The sequence below is a fragment of the Papio anubis genome, chromosome 7 (assembly GCF_008728515.1).
Source record: "Papio anubis isolate 15944 chromosome 7, Panubis1.0, whole genome shotgun sequence".
NCBI classification, from domain to species: Eukaryota; Metazoa; Chordata; class Mammalia; order Primates; family Cercopithecidae; genus Papio; species Papio anubis.
The window spans coordinates 136555572-136578380 of NC_044982.1; the positions used below are offsets into that span (position 1 = coordinate 136555572).

The 22809-nt window shown below is 36.3% G+C and overlaps 1 protein-coding gene and 1 pseudogene across 4 annotated transcripts in view; one reads left to right on the top strand and one right to left on the bottom strand.

The window, feature by feature from the left end:
* Positions 1–230: 230 nt before the first annotated feature.
* Positions 231–22809, bottom strand: part of LOC116275845 (probable phospholipid-transporting ATPase IM) — a 152803-nt gene continuing 130224 nt past the window's right edge. For 3 of the 4 annotated variants that reach the window (XM_031668699.1, XM_031668698.1, XM_031668700.1), the window contains 4 exons: positions 21094–21182; positions 18369–18565; positions 11326–11534; positions 234–1684 (listed from right to left, as the gene is read on the bottom strand). In XM_031668699.1, the coding sequence (XP_031524559.1) occupies positions 1629–1684; positions 11326–11534; positions 18369–18565; positions 21094–21182 (551 nt within the window). In that variant the 3' untranslated portion in view covers positions 234–1628. Of the gene's footprint in view, positions 1685–11325; positions 11535–18368; positions 18566–21093; positions 21183–22809 lie in introns of all 4 variants that reach the window. The other variant, XM_031668701.1, reaches the window with a different exon arrangement.
* LOC116275970 lies at positions 22343–22465 on the top strand (annotated as a pseudogene).

The window sequence follows — 22809 nt, forward strand, 5'->3', positions numbered from 1 at the left end:
CAATGAATTTCTTTTTATTGAGATGAAGTCTCATTCTGTCTCCCAGTCTGGAGTGCAGTGGTGAGATCTCAGCTCACTGCAACCTCTGCCTCCCTGGTTCAAGCAAATCTCCTGCCTCAGCCCCCCAAGTAGCTGGGACTATAGGCATCCACCACCACACCTGGCTAATTTTTATGTTTGTAGTAGAGACAGGGTTTCACCATGCTGGCCAGCCTAGTCTCAAACTCTTGACCTCACGTGATCCTCCCACCTCACCCTCCCAAAGTGCTGGGATTACAGCCATCAGCCACCACACCCAGCCTTTGTCAACAATTAAAACTGTATGATACTAACATATGCATAGAAAGAAAACACATCAAAAATTCAGTAATAGATCTAGTACACAAGAGTTTGGCATGCTATAAAGGTAACATCCCAAATCAGTGAAAAAGAGGACAAGCTTTTAAATAAATGGGTAAAGTCAGTAATCACCTGGAGAAAAATATAGTTGGACTTATGCTTTACCTTCTACACCAGGATAAAATCCAAATGAATCTAAGATTTAAACGTAAAACATTAACTCTATAATGATGGTGTGCTTTATATCTAAGACATAAAACTCAGTGATGGAGGAAAAAGTGATAAACTCAACTACATGAAAATAAAATATTTTTCATGGCAAAAATACCAGAAAAAATAATCATGGGACAAATGACAAATTGTGAAAAGAATACATAAAACTCATTTCACAGACAAATACTTATTTTCCCCAATATAGAAATATACAAATTAATTTTTGTAATAGACAACCCAATAGAAAAAAATGGGTAAAAAAATTACGAACCAGAAACTTACAGAAACATAATTAGCTCTCAAACATATGAAAATATGTTGAACCTCACTTATAATAAGAGAAGTTAAAATTAGAATGAATATTGATGTACCCATTTTTCATATAATCTCACCAAAGATCATAAACTTTGATAAAACATTGTGTTGGTGACAGTGGGGGAAATCAGACATTCTTACACTTGTGTCAGGGTAAATTGTTATAAATTCTAAAGAAGGCAATTTGCAATATTTATCAAATTACAAATGCATATATCTTTTGATTTAGCAATTCTATTTCTAGAAACAGATTCTATATTCTCTAACATGTGAAATAACATATGTATCCAGTTTTGGGGGTTTTTTTGCTGCATTTTCTTTACTAGAAAAATATTGAAAATCCTAAATGTCTTCATATAAATTTTGGAACATCAATATAACAAAATACCATTCAGCCATTAAAAAGAATGAGAAAGTACTTTTTTAAAACTAATCTAGAAAGATCTCCAAGATATATTGTTGAGAAAGTTGAAGAACATTATGTAAATTATGCCACCACCTATGTAATTATATTTCTCCACTATGTAAAAGGTGGGGAAATATGATTCCTTGTATCTGCATAAATATCTCAAGAATAAAAAACAGGAGAACTCTGTGGTTGGTTCAGTAGTATAAGAAGGAATTCTGAATCATATTAATCTATTTTTTAATGTTATGCATTAAGTATCTCATCTGGTCTTAGTGGAAATCAGGACACTAAAAGTTTATCATTTTCTTAAAACCACATATAATTTGAAATTGAAACTAAGAATAAAATTTTATCACTTCCACACCTGAGTTATTTCAGTCTTCTGATCCAGGTCATCAGGTACTTCACCTGACAAAACAAAAATTGAGAATTAAAAGTGAAATTGAAATTAGATTAGACATTTAGTTTTAAGGAATACACTTATTATTTATTATATCACCATTATGCAGAAACTGTCCCCCTTCTGCGTTGATCTCACTGGGAGCTACAGACTGGAGCTGTTCCTATTTGGCCATCTTGCCCTGGTCCCCCCAGCTGTGTGATTCTGTTCTGTAGTGCTCAATAGAATCATGTCCTAGGGTGGGCAAGTTCTTGATTATCTGATTAAGCTAATATGTACTTATTACAGGTATAATGGAAAATAGGGGACATTTACAATAGAAAATAAAAATCACTTCCCTTCATCCAGAAATAACTAGTATTTGTAGAATGATTTTTATTGTGTATTTTTATATACACATATATTCACCACATTGTTCATAAACTTCTTGTTCTTACAGTTTTTAACCATGAGAATTTCTCCTATCAATCAAATTGTTTTGAATCTTATTTTGAATCATTGTATAGTAGCCCATGATTATAGATGTAGCATAATTTACTTTCACTTTCCCTATTGTGAGGCATTAATTTTTTTTTAATTTTTACTTGGCATTGGAAGGTTTCATACTATTTGCCAGGATTATATTTCTTATAATAATAATGAGTGACTTAAAGAAACTATCATCCGAGTAAACAGACAACCTACAGAATGAGAGAAAAATTTTGTGATCTATCCATCTGACAAAGGTCTGATATCCAGAATCTACAAGGAACTTAAACAAATTTACAAGAGAAAAAACCTGTCAACTCCCATGTGGGCAAAGGACATGAACAGACACTTCTCAAAAGAAGAATAAATGAGGACAACAAAAATATGAAAAAAAGCTTAACATTATTGATCATTGGAGAGAAAGGCAAATCAAAGCCACAATGAGATACCATCTCACGCCAGTCAGAATGGCTATTATTAAAAGGTCAAAAAATAACAGGTGCTGGCAAGGTTGTGGAGAAAAAGAACCTCTTACAGTGGGACTGTAAATTAGTTCAACCATTGTGGAAGACAGTGTGACGATTCCTCAAGGACCTAAAAGCAGAAATAACATTTGATCCAGCATTCCAATTACTGGGTATATACCAAAGGAATATAAATCATTCTATTATAAAGATACACACACACATATGTTCATTGCGACACTATTCACAATAGAAAAGACATGGAATTAACCTCATGCCCATCATTGATAGACTGGATAAAGAAAATGTGGTACATATACACCATGGAATACTGTGCAACCATAAAAAGGAATGAGGTCATATCCTTTGCCGGGACATGGATGGAGCTGGAATCCATTATCCTCAGCAAACTAACATGGGAACAGAAAACCAAACACTGCATGTTCTCACTTGTAAGTGGGAGCTGAATGATGAGAACACGTGGACACACGGGGGATACAGCACACACTGGGGCCTGTTGATGTGGGAAAGGAGAGCATCAGGAAGAACAGCTAAAAGAACAGCTAGACTTAATACCTACGTGATGGGATGATCTGTCCAGGAAACTACCATGGCACACGTTTACCTATGTAACAAACCTGCACATCCTGAACATGTACCCCTGAACTTAAAAGTTGGAAAAAAAAAAAAAAAAAAAAGAGTTACTTGAATCAACCTGTGCCAGGCTTTTAAATTATCACTGATCCTTATAATAAACTTGCAAAGTGAAGATTTTCATTTCCGTTTTATGGATAAGAGAACCAAAGAATGGTTCAAAATGACATGACTAAATGAAAACTAAAGTAAGCATAGTGGGTTTTTTAATCTAAGTTCTCTCTCTCTTCGCTATACAATGCTATGAGCACCAACCACTCGACAAGCAGTTCTATTTGTTGTTTCTCTGGGGCATTGGTCTGAATCTGGAATGCTGTATGGCTGTGGTGTGGGAGGAGTCCCTGAGCTAGTGAATGAACCTGGCCTAGCACCTGGAATTTAAATCTCAAATTCACTGTGTTATGCTCTAGTGGTTACCCTGTACGCAGTCACTCTAATAAAATGATGGAAAAAAGAAAAAGAAAAAAAAATGTGTCTTTGTGTTAAATGGTCTGCCTCCTCCCTACAATAAAAGCCCATTTACAGGGCTGGTGATGAAAGTGAAGAAAAATTGCCTAAGAAGATAATATTTCTTACCCAGGAAATAGAAGATTTAGATAAATTACAGTCGAATGTTACATTTTCCCAAGGCCTGCATCTGTGATATTAATATGCCCAACTTGTATGAAAACAAGGAAAAATGATTCTGAAACATTCTGTGAGTGCTTTAGTAAGAATTTATTTTAATGGTATTATAAATGCATTATAAATTATAATAGCATATAAAATAAGAGTCTAAAGGATCACTTAAATCTTTAAGTTACTTTCCTGCATTTCATGAGAGGAATTACAAGCTATCATGGGATTTGTGAATTTGGAGATTTGCAAAGTTCTTGTGAAAGTCAAGGGCCTTCTCCAAAAATAGAACCTTTATCATAATATATGATAAACATTTCTACAAATGAATCTTGGTCCACATGTCTGATAATTCCTTTAAGATTGCTTCCTAGAAGTGGTTGTATTATTAGATCAATATGTGGCCAAAAAAAAAATCCAAAAAGTCCCCAAAATTCAAAATATTTTCAATATTCTGATTAAAAGTTTCCTATTTAAACTACTTTTTGGGTTAAAGCAATATTTTTAGAAAGCCTCTGAAAATAATGTCCAATAGGAACTTTTTAAAGAAAGGTTCTGTTATTTACCAGTCATTATGATACTGATATAAGATTAATATATTGATATAACAATACCACTGTGGGCTTGTGGAAGTCCAGGTTGGAAATCATCTTGTCCACTACCAGAGATGGCAGGAGAGGAAACTGGGAGTGGAAGACAGCTGAGGAAACCACAATGACCATGGGTTATATGGGTGTGGGTAACCAAAGGAGGTCAAAAAGTAGGAGATTGCAAACATCAACTTCTTCTATTTCTTAGTTTTGTTCAGGGTCAAATCTTGCTTTAAAATACTTGGCAATGTATGAAGTTTCCCATCAGGGGACAAAGGAAAGGTTTTCCCTCTTTCTTGGATTTCCTTTACTTCCTGAGATTTCTGTATTGAGAAACTCACACTCAGAGTCCCGTGAAGGGACACTGAGAGACCAGAGGAATCCACAGAAAGTTCCACAGAGCCTCTGTGCTCTCAGCAGAAGTAACAATATGCAAATCGGCCAGCGTTGGGGTGACAAGGGTCACATATAAATAGAATGCTTGAAAAGCCAAATATAGAGCATGTATTCTGAGAAAAGCACACAAACAAGAAGTGGGTATTAATGAAACAGCTTATCTGGCCATTCAAGGCAGCCCTGTAAATGAATAGTAGATTCCCAAAACCATGTGCACTTACATAAACCCCAGAGCTGATAGGAATCAAGTATAAAATGCTGCCCTTACTGAGATAACTCAGATAATCAAGATCCACTGGCTTGAAATTCTCACTGCCAGCACAGCAGTCTGAAGTTGACCTGGTATGCTCAAGCTTGGTGGGGGGAGCGGCATCCACCATTATGGAGGCTTGAGTAGGCAGTTTTCCCCTCACAGTGTAAACAAAGCCGGGATGTTTGAACCAGGCAGAGCCCACCACAGCTCAGCAAAGCCTCTGTAGCCAGACTGCCTTTCTAGATTCCTCCTCTCTGGGCAGGGCATCTCTGAAAGAAAGGCAGCAGCCCCAGTCAGGGGATTATAGATAAAACTCCCATCTCCCTGGGACAGAGCACCTGGGGGAAGGGGTGGCTGTGGGCACGGCTTCAGCAGAATTAAATGTTCCTGCCTGCCAGCTTTGAAGAGAGCAGCGGATCTCCCAGCACAGCGCTCGAGCTCCACTAAGGGACAGACTGCCTCCTCAAGTGGGTCCCTGACACCCCAGGTAACCTGACTGGGAGACACCTCCCAGCAGAGGTCGACAGACACCTTATACAGGAGAGCTCTGGCTGACATCTGGCAAGTGTCCCTCTGGGACAAAGCTTCCAGAGGAAGGAACAAGCAGCAATCTTTGCTGGGCTGCAGCCTTTACTGGTGTTACTCAGGCAAACAGGGTCTGGAGTGGACCTCCAGCAAACTCCAGCAGACCTGCAACTGAGAGGCCTGTTAGAAGGAAAACTAACAAACAGAAATGAATAGCATCAACAGCAACAAAAAGGATGTCCACACAAAACCCTATCTGAAGGTCACCAACAACAAAGACCAAAGGTAGATAAATCCACAAAGGTGAGGAAAAACCAGTGCAAAAAGGCTGAAAATTCCAAAAACTAGAACACCTCTTCTCCTCCAAAGGATCACAACTCCTGACCAGCAAGCAAACAAAACTGGACAGAGAATTAACAGAAGTAGGCTTCAAAAGGTGTGTAAAAACAAACTCTTCCAAGCTAAAGGAACATGTTCTAACCCAATGCAAGGAAGCTAAGAACTTTGTAAAAAGGTTAGACGAATTGCTAGCTAGAATAACCAGTTTAGAGAAGAACATAAGTGACCTGATGGAGCTCAAAAACACAGCATGAGAACTTCATGATGCATACACAAGAATCAATAGCTGAATCAATCAACCAGAAGAAAGAATATCAGAGAGACTGAAGATCAACTTAATGAAATAAAGTATGAAGACAAGATTAGAGAAAAAAGAATGAAAAGGAATGAACAAAGCCTCCAAGAAATATGGGTCTATGTGAAAAGACCAAACCTACGTTTCATTGGTGTAGCTGAAAGTGACAGGGAGAATGGAACCAAGTTGGAAAACACTCTTCAGGATATTATCCAGGAGAACTTCCCCAACCTAGCAAGGCAGGCCAACATTCAAACTCAGAAAACACAGAGAACACCACAAAGATACTCCTTGAGAAGAGCAACCCCAAGACACATACTCATCAGATTCACCAAGGTTGAAATGAAGGAAAAAATGTTAAGGGCAGCCAGAGAGAAAGGTCAGGTTACTCAAAAAGGGAAGCCCATCAGAAAAACAGTGGTTCTCTCTGCAGAAACCCTACAAGCCAGAAGAGAGTGAGGGCCAATATTCAACATTCTTAAAGAATTTTCAACCAAGAATTTCATATCCAGCCAAATTAAGCTTCATAAGTGAAGGAGAAATAAACTCCTTTAAAGACAAGGAAATGCTGAGAGATTTTTGTCACCACCAGGCCTGCCTTAGCTCCTGAAAGAAGCACTAAATATGGAAAGGAATAACCCATACCAGCCTCTACAAAAACATACCAAATTGTAAAGGCCATCGACGCTATGAAGAAACTGCATCAACCAATGGGCAAAATGACCAGCTAGCATCATAATGACAGGATCAAATTCACACATAACAATATTAACCTTAAATGTAAATGGGCTAAATGCCCCAATTAAAAGATACACACTGGCAAATTGGATAAAGAGTCAAGACCCATTGGTGTGCTGTATTCAGGAGACCCATCTCATATGCAAAGACACACATAGGCTCAAAATAAAGGGATGGAGGAATATTTACCAAGCAAATGGAAAGCAAAAAAAAGCAGAGGTTGCAATCCTAGTCTCTGACAAAACAGACTTTAAACCAACAAAGACAAAAAGAGACAAAGAAGGGCATTACAAAATGGTAAAGGGATCAATGCAACAAGAAGAGTTAACTATCCTAAATATATATGCAGCCAATACAGGAGCACCCAGATTCATAAAGTAAGTTCTCAGAGACCTACAAAGAGACTTAGACTCCCACACAATTATAGTGGGAGACTTTAACACCCCATTGTCAATATTAGACAGATCAACGAGACAGAAAATTAACAAGGATATTCAGCACTTGAACTCAGCTCTGCACCAAGCGGACCTAATAGACATCTACAGAACTCTCTACCCCAAATCAACAGAATATACATTCTTCTCAGCACCACATTGCATTTATTCTAAAACTGACCACATAATTGGAAGTAAAACACTACTCAGCAAATGCAAAAGAACAGAAATCATAACAAACAGTCTCAGACCACAGTGCAATCAAAGTAGAACTCAGGATTAAGAAACTCACTCAAAACCACACAACTACATGGAAACTGAACAACTTGCTCCTGAATGACTACTGGGTAAATAATGAAATAAAGGCAGAAATAAATAAGTTATTTGAAACCAATGAGAACAAAGAAACAATGTACCAGAATCTCTGGGACATAGATAAAGTATTGTTTAGAGGGAAATTTATAGCACTAAATGCCCACAGGAGAAAGAGGGAAATATCTAAAATCGACATCTTAACATCACAATTAAAATAACTAGAGAAGAAAGAGCAAACAAATCCAAAAGCTAGCAGAAGACAAGAAATAACTAAGATCAGAACAGAACTGAAGGAGATAGAGACACGAAAAACCCTTCAAAATATCAATGAATCCAGGAGTTGGTTTTTTGAAAAGATTAACAAAATAGACAGACCACTAGCCAGAATAATAAAGAGGAAAAGAGAGAAGAGTCAAATAGACACAATAAAAAGTGATAAAGGGGATATCACCACCGATCCCACAGAAAAACAAACTACCATCAGAGAATACTATAAATACCTCTATGCAAATAAACTAGAAAATCTAGAAGAAATGGATAAATTCTTGGACACATACAACCTCCCAAGACTAAACCAGGAAGAAGTTGAATCTCTGAATAGACCAATAACAAGTTCTGAAATTGAGGCAGTAATTAATAGTCTACCAACCAAAAAAAGCCCAAGACCAGAGAGATTCACAGCTGAACTGTACCAGAAATACAAAGAGGAGCTGGTACCATTCCTTCTGAAACTATTCTAAACAATAGAAAAAGAAAAACTCCTCCTTGACTCATTTTATCAGGCCAGCCTCATCCTGATACCAAAACCAGGAAGAGACACAACAAAAAAAGAAAATTTCAGGCCAATATCCCTGATGAACATCCGTGCGAAAATCCTCAGTAAAATACTGGCAAACCAAATCCACCAGCACGCCCAAAAGCTTATTCACCATGATCAAGTTGGCTTCATCACTGAGATGTAAGGCTGATTCAACATAGGTAAATCAATAAACATAATCCATCACATAAACAGAACCAATGATTAAAACCACATATTATCTCAACAGATGCAGAAAAGGCCTTTGATAAAATTCAGCACCCCTTCATGCTAAAATCTCTCAATAAACTAGGTATTAAGGGAATATATCTCAAAATAATAAGAGCTATTTATGACAAACCCACAGTCGATATCATACTGAATGGGCAAAAGCTGGAAACATTCCCTTTGAAAACTGGCACAAGACAAGGATGCCCTCTCTCGCCACTTCTGTTCAACATAGTATTGGAAGTTCTGACCAGGGCAATCAGGCAAGACAAAGAAATAAAGTGTATTCAAATAGGAAGAGGGGAAATCAAATTGTCTCTGTTTGCAGATGACATGATTAGAAAACCCCATCGTCTCAGCCCAAAATCTCCTTAAGCTGACAAGCAACTTCAGCAAAGTTTCAGGATACAAAATCAATGTGCAAAAATTACAAGCATTCCTATACACCAATAATAGACAGAAAGCCAAATGATGAGTAAACTCCCATTCACAATAGCTACAAAGAGAACAAAATACCTAGAAATACACGAACAAGGGATATGAAGGACCTTTTCAAGGAGAACTACAAACCACTGTTCTAGGACATAAGAGAGGACACAAACAATGGGAAAACATCCCATGCTTGTGGATAGGAAGAATCAATATTGTGAAAATGGCCATACTGCCCAAAGTAATTTACAGATTCAGTGCTAACCCCATCAAGCTACCATTGACTTTCTTCACAGAATTAGAAAAAACTACTTTAAACTTCATATGGAACCAAAAAAGAGCCCCTATAGCCAAGACAATCCTAAGCATAAAGAACAAAGCTGGAGGCATTATGCTACCTGACTTCAAACTATACTACAAGGCTACAGCAACCAAAACAGCATGGTACTGCTACCAAAAGGGATATATAGACCAATTGAACAGAACAGAGGCCTCAGAAATAATGCCACACACCTGCAACTATCTGATCTTTGACAAACCTGACAAAAACAAGCAATGGAGAAAGGATTCCCTACTTAATAAACGGTGTTGGGAAAACTGGCTAGCCATATGCAGAAAACTGAAACTGGACCCCTTCCTTACACCTTATACAAAAATTAATTCAAGATGGATTAAAGACTTAAAAATAAGACCTAAAACCATAAAAACTCTAGAAGAAAACCTAGGCAATACCATTCAGGACATAGGCATGGGCAAAGACTTCATGACTAAAACACCAAAAGCAATGGCAACAAAAGCCAAAATTTACAAATGGAACCTAATTAAAGAGCTTTGGCACAGCAAAAGAAACTATCATCAGAGTGAAGAGGCAACCTACAGAATGGAGGTAAATTTTTTCAATCTATCCATCTGACAAAGGACTAATATCCAGAATCTACAAGGAACTTAAACTTACAAGAAAAAAACAAACAACATCATCAAAAAGTGGGCAAAGGATATGAACAGACACTTCTCAAAAGAAGACATTTATGCGGCAACAGACACATGAAAAAATGCCCATCATCACTGGCCGTCAGAGAAATGCAGATCAAAACCACAATAAGATACCATCTCATACCAGTTAGAATAGTGATTATTAAAAAGTCAGGAAACAACAGGTGCTGGAGAGGATGTGGAGAAATAGGAATGGTTTTACACTGTTGGTGGGAGTGTAAATTAGTTCAACCATTGTGGAAGACACTGTGGCAATTCCTCAAGATCTAGAACCAGAAATACCATTTGACTCAGCAATTCCATTACTGGGTATATACCCAAAGGATTGCAAATCATTGTACTATAAAGACACATGCACACATATGTTTATTGTAGCACTATTCATAATAGCAAAGATTTGGAACCAACCCAAATGCCCATCAATGATAGATTGGATAAAGAAAATATGGCACATATACACCATGAAATACTATGCAGCCATAAAAAAGGATGATTCATGTCCTTTGCAGAGACTTGGATGAGGCTGGAAACCATCATTCTCAGCAAACTAACACAGGAAAAGATAACCAAACACTGCATGTTCTCACTCATAAGTGGGAGTTCAACAATATGATCACAAGGACACAGGGAGGGGAACATCACACACCACAGCGTGTTGGGGGCTGGGAGGCTAGGGGAGTAATGGCATTAGGAGAAATACCTAATGTAGATGACGGGTTGATGGGTGCAGCAAACCACTATGGCACATGTATACCTACGTAACAAACTTGCACGTTCTGCACATGTATCCCAGAATTTAAAGTATAATAATAATAATAAAGAATCCCACAGAGCACTGAAAGGAACTTCAGAGAGTTATCTTATCTAACTCTCTTCTCTATCCATAAATGGCAATAAATCCAAAGTTTCATCTAAATTACTCAACATTTATCCAATACATATTCAATGAGAATTTACTGTCTGCCAAGCATACCAGCATCTATATGATAGATGCTGATGGTGCCCATATTAATAAGAAAGCCAGTGATTGTTTTGGATTTTTAAATTTTTTTAATGGGGTAAGTTATTTAAGAAATTGTTAAAAATACCGTTAAGAGAAAGGAACTGTGTCTCTTACCATAGATTCTCCCATTAATGGAACATCTTTTAAAGGTCATGATGTTTTGAGTGAGGGTACCCGTTTTGTCGGAGAAAATGTACTCAATCTGCCCCAGTTCCTCATTGAGCGTGGTCGTCCGAGCCTCTGCAGGTGTTGCTTTTCGAGAATAATACATCTTCCGGTCCCAGTTTATAAAATAACTGTGTCCTAGACGAATTACTTCCACGCTGTCATCCATTAAAATGGAAAAAAAAAGAAATGCTCCATTAATTTCAGAACATACAATATTTTGCCAAAATAAGAAGTCTGCCAAAGTCTTCAGCGTTTAGAGGAAAATGTGGATGCTTTGTCCCTAGGTCACAGGGATCTTTAGAAGCTTCTCGGCAGAGTCTGCTTATAAACCTTTCCAAGTCATTTCCTGCAACACCATAAAACAATAAGCCAGCTTAGGATAAAACTTTAGGGAATGTTTCATGGTTTTCTACATTAAACAGGCCCAGTGGAGATTTTGTGTGTAGCGTATTAGTTTGTGTCTCCTCCTATATGATAGGAGTGGTCCCCAACCTTTTTGTCACTGGGAGCCAGTTTTGTGGAAGACACTTTTCCACAGATCAGGGGAAGGCGGATGGTTTCAGGATAATTCAAGCACATTACATTTAATATGCACTTTATTTCTATTATTACATTGCAATATATAAACCGCTGCGCAGTTCACAATAGGGTTTGCACTCCTTTGAGAATCTAATGTTGCTGCCACAGCTCTGACAGGAGGCGGAGCTCAGGTCTGTGGTCTGGGAGTTGGGGAACTCTGTGGTAGGGGAAACTAATTATTATTGAAGATGTTTGTCTGATGTCTAATCTAAAGAAATGTGCTGTTGAGAACTTTCTCTCCAATACATTGTTTGATGTGGCTTCACTTTGCCAAAAGAGATAGAAAATAGTATTTCCACGAAGCAGAACCAAACCATAACAGATACTGAGTGAAAACAGGATGTGTTGTCAAACCACTCTGCCCGTTTACCATGAAAAGAGTGTTGCATCACATTCTAATTACATAATTATGTTAATTATTACAATAATTAATTATTAATATAATTCTGACTACATTCTAGTAATCATTTATGACCTCCCAGCTCCAGAAGCAAAATTTCTATGGCAAAGTGTATGAACTCTCTCAATGCTCAATGTCATACATAATGTCAAACTGATTTCCAAAAACGTCATAGCAACGTGTTTCTACCATCAGATTATTAAGAATTATCTTTCACCATATGCAAATTCAAAAGCTATGTCACTACTGTTTACTGCATTTCTTATCAATGAGTTTAACACTTTTTTCAAATTTTATTGGCCAGTGACATTTCTTCTTGGAATTATCTAATTGTATCTGCCTATTTTATTTTTCCTATTCTGATACCGGTATATTTATTAGTGATTTGTAAGAATTCTATAGTTATTAAGTCTATTAATTCTGTCAAAAAAACAACGCAAATATTTTATCCAATTTATCATTTGTCTTTTTTTTTTTTTTTTTTTATTGAGACGGAGTTCCACTCTTGTTGCCCAAGCTGGAGTGCAATGGTGCTATCTCGGCTCGCTGCAACCTCTGCCTCCCTGGTTCAAGCGATTCCCCGCCTCAGCCTCCAGAGCAGCTGGGATTACAGGCATGCTCCACCATGCCTGGCTAATTTTTTTGTATTTTTAGTAGAGACGGGGTTTCGCCATGTTGTTCAGGCTGGTCTCAAACTCCTGACCTCAGGTGATCCACTCACCTTGGCCACCTAAAGTGCTGGGATTATAGGTGTGTGCCACTGCACCTGGCCACTTGTCCTCTTTTTTTTTTTTTTTTTTTTTTTTTTTTTAGAGACGAGGTCTTGCCATGTTGCCCAGGTTGGCCTCAAATTCCTGAGCTCAAGCGATCCTCCCACCTCTGCCTCTAGAGTAGCTGGGACTACATGTACCACCACAGCTGGCTGATGGTCTTTTCATTTTATTTCCAGTTTTTTGATATGAAGTTTTCTCTTTCTAAAGGATCAAATTCATCAGAAGTTTATACTTTGTTTTATAGTTTTGTTTAGATAAGCCTTATCTATGCCAAGATTATATATACAGATATCTATATTTTAATTGTTTTTATTGATTTTTTCATAATTACTTATCCCAATTGAAATTTATGATTGAAATTGAAAGTTTGATGTACATATGAGGAGCAAATTTCAAGTTTTCCAAACAAGAAGATGTTACATCAACATTTGTTGAACAATCAATCATTTCCCCATTAAGCTGGGATGCTTTCTGTGTCACAAATAAATCATTTTACTCACTACCATCTGATTTATGGATTTCAATTTTATTCATTGATATGACACTTAATGCATCTCTTGTTTTCATTACCGTAGCTTTATAATAACTGGCAATACATAGAAGAAACAAAATCACCTTTATTCTCTTCCTCTTCAAAAACTCTTAACTATAATCACCCATTTATTTTTCCTGATAGAATCAATGTATTCATCGAAGTAAACATTTGAATAAATGTATTAATTTTCCTACAAAATTTATTTGAGATTTTGGTTAGGTCTATGTTAAACTCTTAATTATTTGAAAAGAACTGATATTTTATAAACTTAAATACAACTTCAAGGAGAAGGTCAAATCTTTTTAGGAATTCCATTTTTTAAAGTACCTCAATTAGTTAAGGAATTTTAGTTTAGTTTAGTTTTGCTTTTTCACATAGGTTCATACCATAGCCTTATAGATTTGTTCAGTCGTCCCTTGAATCCATGGGGGATTGGTTACAGGACTCCCAATCTGAGGATGCTCAAGTCCCTTACATAAAATGGCATAGTATTTGCATATAGCCTACCCATATCCTCTTGTATACTTTAAGTCATCTCTAGATTACTTATAATACCTAATACAATGTAAATGCTATGTAAATAGTTCTTATACTGTATTGTTTAGGGAATAATGATAAGAAAAAAACTCTGTACATGTTCAGTACAGATACAACCATCCTTTTTTTTTCAAATATTTCCCATCTATGGTTGGTAGAGTCCATAGATACAAAACCCATGGATACAAAGGGCAGAATTTAAACTTTTTTTTGATAGGATAAGTTTTTAAATTGTTGTTGTACTAAAATAAAGCTTTTAATTTTTGTAATGTTACTTTCATAATTAGACATAACTAAATTATCCTACTGAAAGTTTTACAGATTATTCTTATGGATTGACTAGATTTATAATCATATTATTATCTGTGTTCTTCCTTTCCAATAGGTTTATTTCAGTTTCATGTCTTATCTTATTCATGGATATTTCAGTTTCATGTCTTTGTACTTTAACAAGGATATCCAGAACAGTAGAAAATAGTTATGGTAATAGCAGGTACCATAGCTTATTTCTGATCTTAGTGGAAATTAATCCTTGGTTTCTCTCATCTGTAGAGTGAGAAAGTTGGGCTAGATGACACTCAAATCGTTTCTGGTTATTAAATTCTATACTTCAAGTTCTAAAAGTACATGACATACCTACGTTTCCCTCCCCAAAAGAGGTTTGGGGCCAATTCATTTTTAACTATTTGAATGGTAGCACATTTTTTCTCCCTAACTAAAATTACACTGTGACTATGTAGAGTGTGATATGATATTAAGATACATAACTCACACTCTTTATTTATTTATTTATCTTCATGTATGGTTTACTCGTCTGCATCCCACCCCACCCCCACCCTCCATGTAAATTCCTCGCTAGCTAGTCTGATTCAGCTTTATTTTCCTTATTCCTTTCACTCAAAAAGCATTAGCACTTACAACGGGCTGGGGTAGTATCTTGCCCATCAGAGGCAGTCAATCAGTGTTGGGTGTACGAATTTTAACTCTTTGGACTCTAATTTCACCAATAGGGATATTAAGACTTAGAGAGATAAAGTGACTAACCCAACGTCACATCAATAATTAGCCACAGAGCCAAGACTAGAACTCAGGGATTTGGGAAAGCCAGTGCAGACCAGGCCTTAAGAATGGCATTATGAGGGTCACAATACAAACCATGAAGTTTTTTATTTATCTGAAAATCGAGTAGCTCCCTGTAATCTTAAACCAAAGTGAATGAAACAGAATTTGACTGTTCTGTGTTATAGTATAAGCCAATGGAAGTATTCAAAACTTATTCAAATTCCTAGAGCTTAAAAGTCTGAAGAGAAAATGGGCATCGTTTTTGTTTGGGAAAAGAGGATTCAGAAGAGCCACAGTGGAACATTCAGCTCTTTCTTTTACAATAGCAGAGAAAAGGAGAAAAATATTCAGAGTTAGCATACTCTGGCCACTTAGTGTTTTCTGCCTGAATACTCGCAGAACAGAGCTTATAATTTCACCCAGTCTCGGGCAAAACAAGCAACACAGAAATGAACTCCTATTACTTTGGAAAGAACACTCAAAAGCTAATTCCTTGGGGAAACAATGGTTGCATTTCTTAAGATTATGTATTTTTTAAAAAACTGTAGCTGGGTCCGCCTTAACACAACAGATAAACAAATTGACAACATAGAAACATCCTACCAAAATAAATGTCCTTTCCTCGCCTGGAATTGTTAACCATTCAGAGCAAATACTGAACTTCTATCCTCAAGTGACATATGGCACTAATTTACTCTTTGTACATATTCTAAAGCCTAATAGAAGCTTTGGCAGAAGGTCTTCATCATTCTGGACAGAAATACCTGGGAGTTCTCTTTTTCTATGTCTCAATCTTTAGGACTGCGTAACCTGAAATTCCTTGGAATGCTTTTTCCCTCGAGTTAAGATCAGAATCACTGTACTTATTTGGCGAGAGAAAGGCTCTCATTTGTCTTCGTAATTTCCATGCCTTACAACTAGGACAGAACTCTAGACTCTTTTTTTTCTTTTGATTTCTTCACTGAGTAATAAATCATACATAGCTTAGGGATAGAGGAAAACACTGTCCCAACTCTCAGAAGACTTCTGTCCCTCATTAGCTCACGATCCTGAGCAAATCCTCTCATCATTTTGAAAGCAGTTCAGCAAATCCTACTTCATAAGATTGTTGGGCAACATGAATGAGATAAAGTATGTGGACGTGTAAAATATAAAATGCTAAAAAAAAGAGAAAAGCATTCACAGAGTCTTAAAGTATCATATTTCATGGTATATTACAGAACATTAGTAATTTTGAAAATTATAAGAATGCATAAGAAAGTAGTTTTTAAGTGATAACGTATCATGCTGAATCACTTTATATATATAAAATGTTACCTAAAGGTAAGGTGGTATTATGTGGAGGATAAAGCAACTCAGAAATTAATCTTTTAATCCCCTTTTTTAATGGGGAAGCACATATTTGACAAACTAACCAAGGCACAGAGAAGTCAAGCACTTTCTCCAAGGTCACACAGCTTTTAGTGGCAGTACCGAGACCAGAAACTGGGTTTGGACTATTACAAATACGTTTTCTGTCTAATGAACCATGGCACATTAGAAGTATAAGGAATGCCAAACTGAGAATCTACCTTTGGTATCATTAAAAAAAAAAATCAATCTTTCAAATCATTAAATGAAAATGCCAATGTTCTTCAAAGAAAGAATGTATACAGAATATACGTCCTTCGTGAGGACATATGAAACTGCATATGTGCAGATGGAAAGCCACTATGCACATTTATTATTCATTTAGGACATAAAGGAATGCTATAAAAGCTGACTGTAGCTCTTCCGGCAAAAAGCAGGATTTATTACAGACTTTATAATTGGATACAAGCATGAGAGGTCCTCAAAATCAAAGATGAGCCAGTAGGATATAGTTTAAATAGAGCCTCTCTGACCACAGCTCCAGAGAGCCCAAAGCAATTTGTGGTATTGTGGCCACATGCCACTACTTCAAGTCAATTTCCCACAACTTGGCATTTCAGTTTCCTGACCACTATCCAAAACAAGGGTGGATTTTGTGCATTAAACTTCCCTTGCTTCATCATAGCTAGGTTTTTGAAGAGAGATAAAAAGGGGTGTATAAAAATAAGTGGGGATTTAGAGCTGATGATTTTGTGTATTGTTGAAGTATTGATGATGAGAAGTGTCAAACAACCAAGTCCCATCTTGGCTCCAGTGTTTTTGGGACAGTTTGGCTCAGTCTTGTTAGGATCGGGATCAAGAATGTCCCAGGTACAGATTCTAGGGCCAATTTCTAATACTTATCAAATACACACACATATACATATATGCATATACATGTATCTAAATAAAGAGGTGTGTGTGTATGTTCTTTGTGTATGTAGAGAGACAGAGAGGCAAAAAGAGAGACCACCTTAGCTCTAATTTATGGGATCAAATCTAATCCTGACAGATCAAATTGTAGTAGAAGTTATAAATCATACTTCTTATCTTACAATGGACTAGCATCACCTACTATATTTTAACTCCTTTATGAATGTACTTATAGTTACTAATAATAATAGGAAAAGCTAATATTCATTAAGCTTTTATAATGTGTTAGGAATTCTTAGAGCTTTATAGGCATGTATTCACTCCTCATACAATCCTATGAGGTAGAACTATAATTTTCTTCATTTTTAAAATGAGGGAACTGAGGCACTAGAAGACGAAGTTACTTGCCCAAGATTATGGAGCTAGTAAGTGGTAGAACAGGACCTGAATCCATGTATCTATAGAGCCAGCCTAGTGGCAAAGAGGCACCCCCTCTATAGATCTCCCCAATGTTCTTCCTTTTCTTACTCAAAATTAACCAATTCTAATTGATCAGGTTACATGAGATTATATTGTAGTCCATGTCTTACAGAGAAAAACATTTCTAAGAAACCAAATCAAATCAAGAAGAAAATGAACCACATTTATTATAATTTGAAAACATAAAAGTTAAACAGATTAAACAGCTAAGCTGTCCCATTTGAAACAGATGTCACAAATCATAAGCAGTTAAGAGCAAGATATCTATTGCACTGCTGAAATTTTAAAACAAACAAAAATGATTACTGGAAACAAAGGTTTGGATGAAATTATTTCATTAAAATGTAAACTCTCATCTTACCTCACATATAAGGAAATGGGTACAACTGTATTGAGAATAATAATATATGACCAGAATGTTAAGAATCCGGAGAACACAGAGCTCTTCTCTCCTTCATTCCAAAAGAGGAAAGTTCTAAATTGGTCCCCAATTTGACTCTCCCAGATTGAATTTCCTATTGCAAGAATAATTCCCAAGCATATCAGAAACCCAAAAATCTGAAATAAGATAGAAGTCTGGTTAAGGTTAACTTGAACCCAAAATTAGTCATATCAACATGATCTAATTATGCGTCTAACTCCAAGAAATAGTCATTTGAAAAGCAAGTATGCAAACCTCTTCTTACCATTAGTCATATGAATAAAATTTCAAATTTTTATGTCAGGAACTCAGCTAAATATTTTACATACATTTTCTCACTGAATCTGCCCATTGACGCTCTAAGATGGGAACAGTCATTATTCCCACTTTACAGTTTAAAAACAAAGTAAAATAGAAGCACCATAAAGACTATGTAACTTGTCTATGTTCACATAGTTAACAACTTCACATCCTCAATTTGTGGTAAGTAGGTATATTTAGGTGGCTTAATTAAAGGAGACCATATGCACTGATTTGTCCTGGATGGCCCCAGTTTACAACCATTGTCCAGATGTAATAGTAATCATGTTGCATTTCACCTTCAAAAGTGTCCTGTTTGGATGATAAATTATATGGCCACCCAAGGCATAAATGCAAAAGAAAATATCAGTGATAAAGAACAATTTCAGACTAACCAAGTCTCTTGGCTATAGATCTGGCTACACAATCCTTACTTGAGGTCAACAAGAAATGTAAGGATAACTAAAATACTTCATGACATGTATACTTTACTTTTAGGATACAAATGTGGGAAGCAACTTGAAAACCATTAGCAGACACTTACATTGTTATTAGTAACAGAATTAGAAAAACACATATTTGTAGGTATAACAACTAGAGAGACAACAAGGTCAATCTACAGTGAGTCTAAAACCCTTCCTGGGAAAGGAAAGGCCACAGACTCAGTGAACATGGTTAAGACCTGAGTTGAAGAAGATGTTGCGGAGACTTTGTTCAGCTGAGTGTCACACTATGTTGGGAGCTGAGACCAGCCAATGTAGAGGGAAGAGTAGGGCTAGAGAACAGAAATGGATTTTTCCTCTATTTCCTTTTTCTTCCAAGAAAGAATATTCAGAAATTCTAGAGCTGCTTTCTTCCTTATTCCATAATATGGGCATGTAAGAATAGGTGTATAAGAAGAAAAGATTGGGAAAAGTCTGATTTAAAGTATATTAGAAAACCATATATGAGAGAAAAGTAGGACTGTGAATCCCCAAAACTTCTATGACTTTGGTACCTATATTATAGTATCCTCTTTAATGGCTGAGACTACAAATTAATTAAACATGACTTTAGAGCATTAAAATTTAATGTAAAATACATTAAATGCCATAATTTAAGAATTGATTTGGCTTATAACTCCCCAGTGGGTCATCCTATTTTCTAGCATGAAAGATAGGGTCAGTTTGCTCTGTGGTGGGTAGACACACCCTGCATGCCCTGAAGTGGAGTCAGGGCTATTTAAATGAGAAATTCCTTGGGGGCAGAAGGGTAACAAACCCTTATGGGCATGTCTTCTTGGTCTCATAGGCTCTGTATGAAGGTGACTGGTATTGCTGGAGAAAACCCCAGGTCTGCAGGTGATACTGAAAGTAAAACACAAAGCCGGGCCAATATTTTGTGCACAGCAAGTGCTAATTTCCTTCTTTCCTTATTCAGAGTACAACTATTACATATCAGGTAAGCAAATACATATTGAGCTCAGATTCTTTATGATTGTGAGCCTGTGATAGGGTACATGTGAAAACATGGTTTGAAGTCACAGTCTTTATATTTTAAAGTGGCTGTCTTCGAATTTTACCCCTATACAAGCAGACAAAGTAGTATTACACAAAGACTAGATATTATATCAATAATAAGAGGTAGCACAGGCTTAACTGACAAAAGGATGGAATGTAAGGAATATCTGAATATTTTTGGTAATCGGGTGGTAGAGAAGATCATTTCAAAAGAATCAGAAGTAAAAAAACAAACAAACAAAACAGTTAATAAGAGAAAGATAATCATGAGCTAAGGAGGTTAGAGGTCTCTGTGAAGGAGGAGAACTGTGAGGTGGGGCTCAAAGGATTCATAACCAGAACCACCTACATAATTTTCAGGGTTCAGTGCAAAATGAAAATGTGGGACCTTCTGTTCTAAAAGTATTAAGAATTTCTAGATGGCAACAGAAGTTCAATAAACCAAACATAAGGCCCTCTGAGTGTGGGGCCCTGTGTGGTTACACAGATTACACGCCCATGAAGCCAGCCTTGCCCACCATAAGCTATGTATAGAGGATCTGAAAAAAAGTAAGATAACAAAAACATCAAACTGCCTTAAAAACTATGTTTGGTTTTCCAAAAACAAATCCTTGGGATATGGGGAATTTGCAAGACCATGAATACTTCCATAAACACTAACCTACCTCTCATGATAAATTCTACCACTGATTGAGAAATTAGCATAATCTAGAAAATAGAAGGCAGTGTAACTGAGCCTCAAATGCAAAATCCCCAAAAACAAACTCCACAAGGAGAATATAGGCTTCTTAAAGAATTCCCAGCAAGATACAGTAAATATATTAAGATAACAATGACTAGTGATATTGCCTAGTTTTGTAACTTACCCATAGTACTAGAGTATTCATCAATCTATCAATGCTTGTCCTTTTAAACTTTGTCTTACCACTATTCTGCATTAGTTTAGTGTCAGGGCCTGCAAAAACAAAAAAAGTAAATAACTTTGAAATGATATGATTATGTATTCTTATTCTTATTATTGCTCACATCAAATGTCTCTGAAAGAAAAAAATATATATTTTTCACAATAATTTAACTTTTATTAAGAGCAAGGGCCATTAAATTGTATACGATTCTCAACAATTAGGTTAACAACAATCCTGGAAACTGCAAGAGATGTGGTCTTCTTAGACCAGGATATATACAGTTAGAACTTGTAGTTGATAGGTTTAAGTAAAGCTATTTTTTCAAAGTCTATGCACAAATAGGCTTCTAGTTTGACATAGTTAAAGATAACACAGTCAAGAAAAGTGAGGAATAATTTGGAAATATTAAAAAGAATGCAGCAACAAACACAATTCAGAACACTAAGGTAAAAAATGGAAAAATAAGAAATCAAATTCTAGATCTGTTTCCCAAAAAGATTTGAGAGGTCCCTTTGAAGGAGAAACTAGAATAGCCCCCAAAATACATAAGCAAGTAATTTAAACCTTTATTGTGTATCATATACTGCATGTATATAACATGTAATTTTTGCAAAGATGAGAACTGTCTTAAACGTTGTGTTAGATTTATTTCAGGTAATTACATTATCCCATGATAAGTGCCTTGTTCCCAGAATTCTAAGCATATAATCAACTGCTTTAGAAGTGGGTTATCAGATGATGAACAAATAAAAATATTGAAAAATATTGTTAAAGAAATTCCTTGTGGACAGAGAAAACGCTAAATAAAAGCAATTAAGTTTTAATTAAAGCTAATTTCTCTAGTGTTTCCTCTCCATGTAGTCTTCTCATGATTTTCAATCCATAGAGCCATTTAATATAGGAGAAAGGGGGAAATTAAAGAAAGGAGAAAAGGGAGGCACACCCAAAATTATATACCACTCCAGAAGTCAGGGAAGGATAGGCACATCCTTAAAAGACTTTCCTTTATGTAAGAGAAAAACAGAAGCAATAATTGAGGTTTCATAACAATTCATTGTCTTAAGTTGGAAATTGCATCCCAGTGTCCTATTCCTAGCTACTGCTGTGTATAGGAGACCACCCACATTTTCTCAGAATCATTTATTAAAATCATATGAACATTGAGGATGGGAAATATTTCTTTTATGGTAAAGATCACAAAGGCCAAATAGTCTGCAACCATAGCACCCTGAACATACTTGATCTCATCTGATCTCAGAAGCTAAGCTAAGCAGGTCAGGCCTGGTTAGTACTTGGATGGGAGACTGCCTGGGGATACTTGGTGCTGTAGGCTTTAAAAAAAAAACACATAAAGTTTGTGGTTGCTAAAAACTGAAATAAGGAAAGACCAGTTAGGTGCTGAAAATGTACATTTCATTAAGCACACAAATGCACACAGACTAATAAGGAATCCTCTTTATGGATTGTTAAGCACTTATGTAAATATAACCACAAGTGTTTATATGCACATCTCTTCTTCTCATTGTCAAAGACCCTGAAAGAATTTTCTGCACTCAACAGCCTCTGTTTTCTTATCTCCCACTCGTTATTCAACCTAGTCTCTGGGCCAATCACAACACCAAAACAGATCTGGTGTTATCATCAATATCCTCCATAACTTCTTGACCACTCAGCAAT